Source organism: Octopus sinensis, unplaced genomic scaffold (genome assembly GCF_006345805.1).
Source record: "Octopus sinensis unplaced genomic scaffold, ASM634580v1 Contig18001, whole genome shotgun sequence".
NCBI lineage: Eukaryota > Metazoa > Mollusca > Cephalopoda > Octopoda > Octopodidae > Octopus > Octopus sinensis.
Window position 1 is genome coordinate 1,209 of NW_021835474.1, and position 6,620 is coordinate 7,828.

The following is a 6,620-nucleotide window of genomic DNA, read 5'->3' on the forward strand; positions in this document are numbered from 1 at the left end:
CAAATCGTCCAACCCATGCTAGCATGGAAAGCGGACGTTAAACGATGATGATGATGATGATGATGATGAGTCATTTTTGTCAAGAATATAATTGTTTACATTGACCTCCTTCCCAGTCTCTCAATCATCCTTATTTTATCAACCTCAGAAGAATGAAAGTCATAAGTCTACCAAGGTAAGACTTGAACTCGCAACCTAACTCTGTAAATCTCTTTTGGTTAGATCATAATTTTATACCCCTTGGAACTCAATAAGCAGCTGACATTTTCCTGTGGTCCCTTCATCAACTAGACCCCCTTCTTACAAATGTGTGTCTCCTGTCAATAAAATATTGTTGTTTCTCTCCTTCAGTGCCAGATGGCGTTGTTATCACTATTGTCAAAGAACGTTTGACTCAACTTGACTGTATGACATGTGGCTGGGTATTACATGGATTTCCCAGGAACTTATTCCAAGCTCAAGATCTGGATGATGCTGGATTATTTCCAACAAGGTATTGTTTTGTTTTCTGTACCTCTTTTAAATAGTTTTGCATCTAATTATAGTATTTTCTGGCTTTCAAATCAGCATATTTAGATCTACATCTATTATTGGGGCAGTTCCATTCTTCATATATATATATATATATATATATATATATATATATATATATATATATATATGTGCAGTTCCTTAATGGTAAGATCAACAAAAAAAGAGTAGTACTCTATCTTGTGAGAGCTAAATATTATTTAATAAACACAATATGTGTTTTTATGTGCTACTGTTAGTTTCATGTGCTGAGAACATGCCAAACATTGTTTTATAAAACATCTGGGGTGCCAGTACAATCATCAGACTATTGTATCTGTATATTCATACTCGCACAGAATATGGTTGTCACCAAAATGCTACAATACATATACACATTCTTTGGTAACAAGAAACATGTTAAGAACATAAAAAAGTTTTAAAAAGTCATTAAAATATTGCACAAAAAGATTACAACATAAATATACATTCTCCAGAAAAATGTTAAAGATAGTTTCCAGAAGGAGTATTAAAAAAGTTCAGTGGAATATTGGTATACACGCACAGATATTATGAGTTCAAAAAAGTTTACATATAGTAGAAGGGAAGCACACACAAACACATGTATACATATTCACACAAGACACACACTCACACCATCTGACTCATCAGACACACAGTACACACACATACACCCTCACAGACCCTGACAAATGCCAAACACACTACATACACACACACACACACCAAAACCAAGAAATCACACACACGGTGGACAAACGGGCACCATATACACACCACCATACCAAATACAACACACAAACACATCTATTCACACCACATATATATATACACACACACAAAGACACACACTCACACCATTCTGACCTCCATACAGACACACATATACACACACATACACACTCACAGCACCCTGACAAATGCCAATCACACACATACATACACACACACACACACAAAACCAAGACAATCACACACACGGTTGACAAACGGGCACACATATACACACACCATCCTACCAAATTTTACAAACACACACACATCTATTCACCACCACTATTATATACACACACACACAAGACACAACACACTCGCACCATTATGACCTCTAAAGACCAATCCCCCAATCATTGATGCGTGAAGGAGAGACAAAAAAAGAAGAAATTCTTTCAGTTCCACATTACTCTTCCTTCCCCCCCCACCCAAACACACCTACAGTGTCCCTTGAAATAGAAAATAGTCTTTTACGATAACATGGTGGACATGTTAAACTTTTTTATGTCCTTAACATGTTCTTGTCACCAAAGACTGTATATATGTAATGTAGCAATTTGTAACAACCAATAATTAACACAACCAAACTTCTACATGTTACTTTTGACAATCTTTTTCTAAAGAGTGAAACCAGTAAAGTAAATAAACATCTTTCAAAATTGCATTTTCAAACTTTCTTTCGTATATAATTCCACTCTTGCAGTACCTTACAACTCCACTTTATGATATGTATATATATATACAGATATATATATATATATATATATATATATATATATAGATATATATATATTAATATATATATTATATATATATACATGTCATAAAGTGGGTTGAGGACGCAAGAGTGGAATTATAGCAAAGAACTTACCGGTTCATTTTAGAAAAAGATTGTCAAAAGTAACATGTAGAAGTTTTGGTTGCGTTATTATTGGTGTTATGTATATATATATACGGAGTGGTTGGCGTTAGGAAGGGCAACCAGCTGTAGAAACATTGCCAGATTAGACTGGAGCTGGTGCAGCATTCTGGCTTCCCAGAACCGGTCAACCGTCCAACCATGCTAGCATGGAGAAGGACGTTAAACGATGATGATGATGATGACGATATGTATATATATATATGTTGTGTGTGTGTGGTTGCAATGGCCCAGTGGTTAGGGCACCGGACTCGCAGGTGTAGGATCGCGGTTTCGATTCCCAGACGGGCATTGGGAGTGTTATTGAGCGAAAAACCTAAAGCTCCACAAGGCTATGGCAGGGGGTGTGGTGAGCCCTTTGTACTTTTTGCCAAACTTTTCTCCTCTTTCTTCTGCTGGCCTGGTCGGTCACAGTGATCACAGTGATGGTGATATATATATATATATATATATATATATATATATATATATTATATATATTTACAGGTGAGAGAACTAAGCAGATGTAGTAGTTTGATGCTCGGGAAGAATGGAAAAAGTTTTTGACATTTTGAGCCTACACTCTTCAACAGAAAGGGTTGAAAGGAAAAAAAGTGGAGAGACAATGAAAAAAAACAGGAAAAAATGTGTAGAGACCAAGGGTTAAATGATCAAAAGAATGCGGCTGAGTGACAGGGATATAATAAAGGTGCAGGCATGTGTGTGTGTAAGAGTGTTGTGTATGAACGGGGGTGAGTGCATGTGAATGCATGTGTGGGTGAGCTTAAGATTATGTGGGCTTGTGTGTGTGTATAAGTAACCTAAGAGTGATGCATGTTTCTTGTATTTGTGTGTGTGTGTGCGTGCGTGTGTGTGTGTGCATGTGTGTGCATGTGCATATCTGTGTGTTTTTAGAATTGAAATGTGTGTTGTGGAGGAATGCATGGATGTGCAAGGTGGGATAGGGATGATGAGAGTTAGGGGTTGAGAGGTATTGGGTGCCAGTGCGTGTGAAGTGGGAAGGTGTGTGTGAATGCATGCGCATGTGAGTGTGTGTGTGTGGCTATGTACACAATGGTGTATGGTGTGAGTACTGGGTTGAACAGTGTGTATGGGTGTTTGCATAATGGTGTGTGTGTTGTGAATGTAGTGACTTAGGCAGTGTACAGGTGTAGGGGTGGAGGGGCAGTTAAAGGTGGAAGGTATGTTGGAATACATGTGGGGTTGGTATTAGACGAAGAGAGGTAGTGAATTAAGGCCATTAAGAGCAAAAGAACGAAGGGAGAAGATTAATTCCTGTTCATGGTGTAGGTAGGAGTCTGGGTGGCCTCTGTGCAGACAGATGTGATAGTGAGTGACCAGTAGAGCAGCAGTGGTAAGAGACTGCGGCGTCATTGCTGAGCCTGAGACTTGGAGGTGTTCAGTGAACCGTTTGGTCAAGCGGTGTCCTGATTGACCAATGTACAGGGAAGGACAGAAAGCGCTGACTTTGCTGGAGGTGCAGGTAAAAGAGTTGGTGATGTATTAGGGGTGGTGTTGGGTACTGGTGAGGAGAGTGGTGTTGGAGAGGTTGGGCAGGTGTGAGAGCGTGGGCGAGAGCCAGGGAAGGAGCCAGGTTGGATGCCAGGAGTCGGGAAGAAACTGCAGATCAGAAGGTCATGCAGATTATGGATGTGTTTGAAGGGGGAAAGGAGTGGGTTGGGGAAGATGTGGGAGGTGGAGGGGTCAGACTGGAGTTGATGGAAGGCTCGGAGAGTGTTGGAAGGGTAGGGTGGAGGCGTGATAGGTGAGGAGAAAAGGGTGGCAGGCAAGGATGGGGCAGGTCTAGGGAGAGAGAGAGCAGAGGTACAGTCAATAGATTGTTCCTGGGCAGGGGCAGTTTGGATAATGGTCGGGGGATATCTATGTACGGTGAAGTGGCAAGCCATGAGTTGAGACCAGGTCTCAAAGTCATAGTCATCACTTCAGAGCTGGTGTAGACAGAGCTAGGAGTAGGGGATAGAGAGTTTGGTGTGGGTAGGTTGGGTGGAGAGAAGTTAAGATAAGAGTGCGGCTCTGTGTGTTTGTAGTGGATGGAGGTGGTACGAGCAGAGTGGGGTGTACAAATGGATATGTTGAGACATTCAACAGAAGAGTAGGAGACAGTGCAAGAGAATTCGAGGGCAGGATTGAGGGACTGGATGAAGGAGAGGCAGGGACTGGATGAAGGAGAGGAAGGGACTGGAGACAGGAGAGGCAGGGACTGGATGAAGGAGAGGAAGGGACTGGATGAAGGAGAGGCAGGGACTGGATGAAGGAGAGGCAGGGACTGGATGAAGGAGAGGCAGGGATTGGATGAAGGAGAGGAAGGGACTGGAGACAGGAGAGGCAGGGACTGGATGAAGGAGAGGAAGGGACTGGATGAAGGAGAGGCAGGGACTGGATGAAGGAGAGGAAGGGACTGGATGAAGGAGAGGCAGGGACTGGATGAAGGAGAGGAAGGGACTGGATGAAGGAGAGGAAGGGACTGGATGAAGGAGAGGAAGGGACTGGATGAAGGAGAGGCAGGGACTGGATGAAGGAGAGGAAGGGACTGGATGAAGGAGAGGCAAGGACTGGATGAAGGAGAGGAAGGGACTGGATGAAGGAGAGGAAGGGATGGAGAAGGAGAGGCAGGGACTGGATGAAGGGGAGGGAAGGGAAGGGGGGAAGGAGAGGAAGGGACTGATGAAGGAGAGGAAGGGACTGGATGAAGGAGAGGCAGGGACTGGATGAAGGAGAGGAAGGGACTGATGAAGGAGAGGAAGAGGAAGGGACTGGAGACAGGAGAGGCAGGACTGGATGAAGGAGAGGAAGGGACTGGATGAAGGAGAGGCAGGGACTGGATGAAGGAGAGGAAGGGACTGGATGAAGGAGAGGAAGGGACTGGATGAAGGAGAGGCAAGGACTGGATGAAGGAGAGGAAGGGACTGGATGAAGGAGAGGAAGGGACTGGAGACAGGAGAGGCAGGGACTGGATGAAGGAGAGGAAGGGACTGGATGAAGGAGAGGAAGGGACTGGATGAAGGAGAGGCAGGGACTGGATGAAGGAGAGGAAGGGACTGGATGAAAGGATAGGGCAAGGACTGGATGAAGGAGAGGAAGGGACTGGATGAAGGAGAGGCAGGGACTGGATGAAGGAGAGGAAGGGACTGTATGAAGGAGAGGCAGGGAATGGATGAAGGAGAGGAAGGGACTGGAGACAGGAGACAAAGGAGAAATAAATATATCTTTTCCTTATTTTTCAGGGTATTTTTCTTAGATGTATCACTGGATTCCATATTGGAGAGGATGACTCCCCTAAGGACAGACTTGGTGACCGGGCAGCAACATCACCTGCATTTTAATCCTCCGCAGACACTGGCGATGATGGATCACCTGAGAACCAACCCAAGACATATGGAGAAGTCAGTCACAGAGGAAGTATCAAGATTCCATGCTCAGGAGGAAGGATTGTCAGGGTTTTACATAGACAGAGCAGCTCACCTGAATGCTGACCAGGATTATTACACTGTGTTTGAAACCATTATGAGTATGATCATCAACCCTATAGCAGTTAACTTCGATTAATGACCATCTTCTAACACTCCTCATCTCTTGATGATCAATTTGGCTTATATTGCATTCTATTTTCAGTTCTTTTGCTGATGAAGAGCATCAAGAATAATCATCAAGAGAGTAATGTTTGTTTCAAAAAATACTTTTATTTATATATCTATTAAACACTGGGAAAATTCTCCAAGCCTGTGTATCTGTCTCTCTCTGTGAAATATATGCACACATATTTATGTGTATTGATGTATTGTTGTTAATTTGTATTAGAAAATAAAATGTATGCTGAAAGTGGGTCTATATGGATCATTAAAGTTACATTCATTTATTTATTCTATATTTATATTTATTTATTTATAACTTAACCTTATGTACTTTATATAATCTCTGACGAAGCCTAGAGAAACACCCAAGTACCTCAATTTCATCTACCTATTACTTCAGTCTACTTGAGTAATAAAGGTAGAATGAGGTATTTTTATCTATTGGCTGAAACAGCTGTAAGTTATTTTCCCAATTTATATTCCTGTATGTTATTTTATAATAATTACTGGTATCCTTATATATTAATATATTAATATATTTTATATGTAAAGCATAATATATTATATGTATGTATATTCTTGTAATTGTCATTTTAGTAAATAAATAAATAAGTTGACATAATATAATGTCTAAAAGTTGATGAATATTACTTATTGATCCCCTCCATTTTCTTATTGCTCTATAAATTAATGGTAAAATATCTCTTTACCTTCACCCATTTAGTACACTCGGTAATGTAATTGCAATGCAATAAAAAACACTTGTGTATTAATAATTGGGTATTCTACCACCAGTGTATTGG

At 41.4% G+C, this 6,620-nt stretch overlaps 1 protein-coding gene across 1 annotated transcript; it reads left to right on the top strand.

The window, feature by feature from the left end:
* Window positions 1–255: 255 nt before the first annotated feature.
* On the top strand, window positions 256–5,950 carry LOC115231263 (adenylate kinase 8-like; the record flags this gene model as incomplete). The annotated part of the gene is made up of 2 exons (XM_029801326.2): window positions 256–493; window positions 5,470–5,950. Coding segments are annotated over 2 exons (560 nt in total), but the record flags the coding sequence as incomplete, so codon positions are not given.
* Window positions 5,951–6,620: the final 670 nt, after the last annotated feature.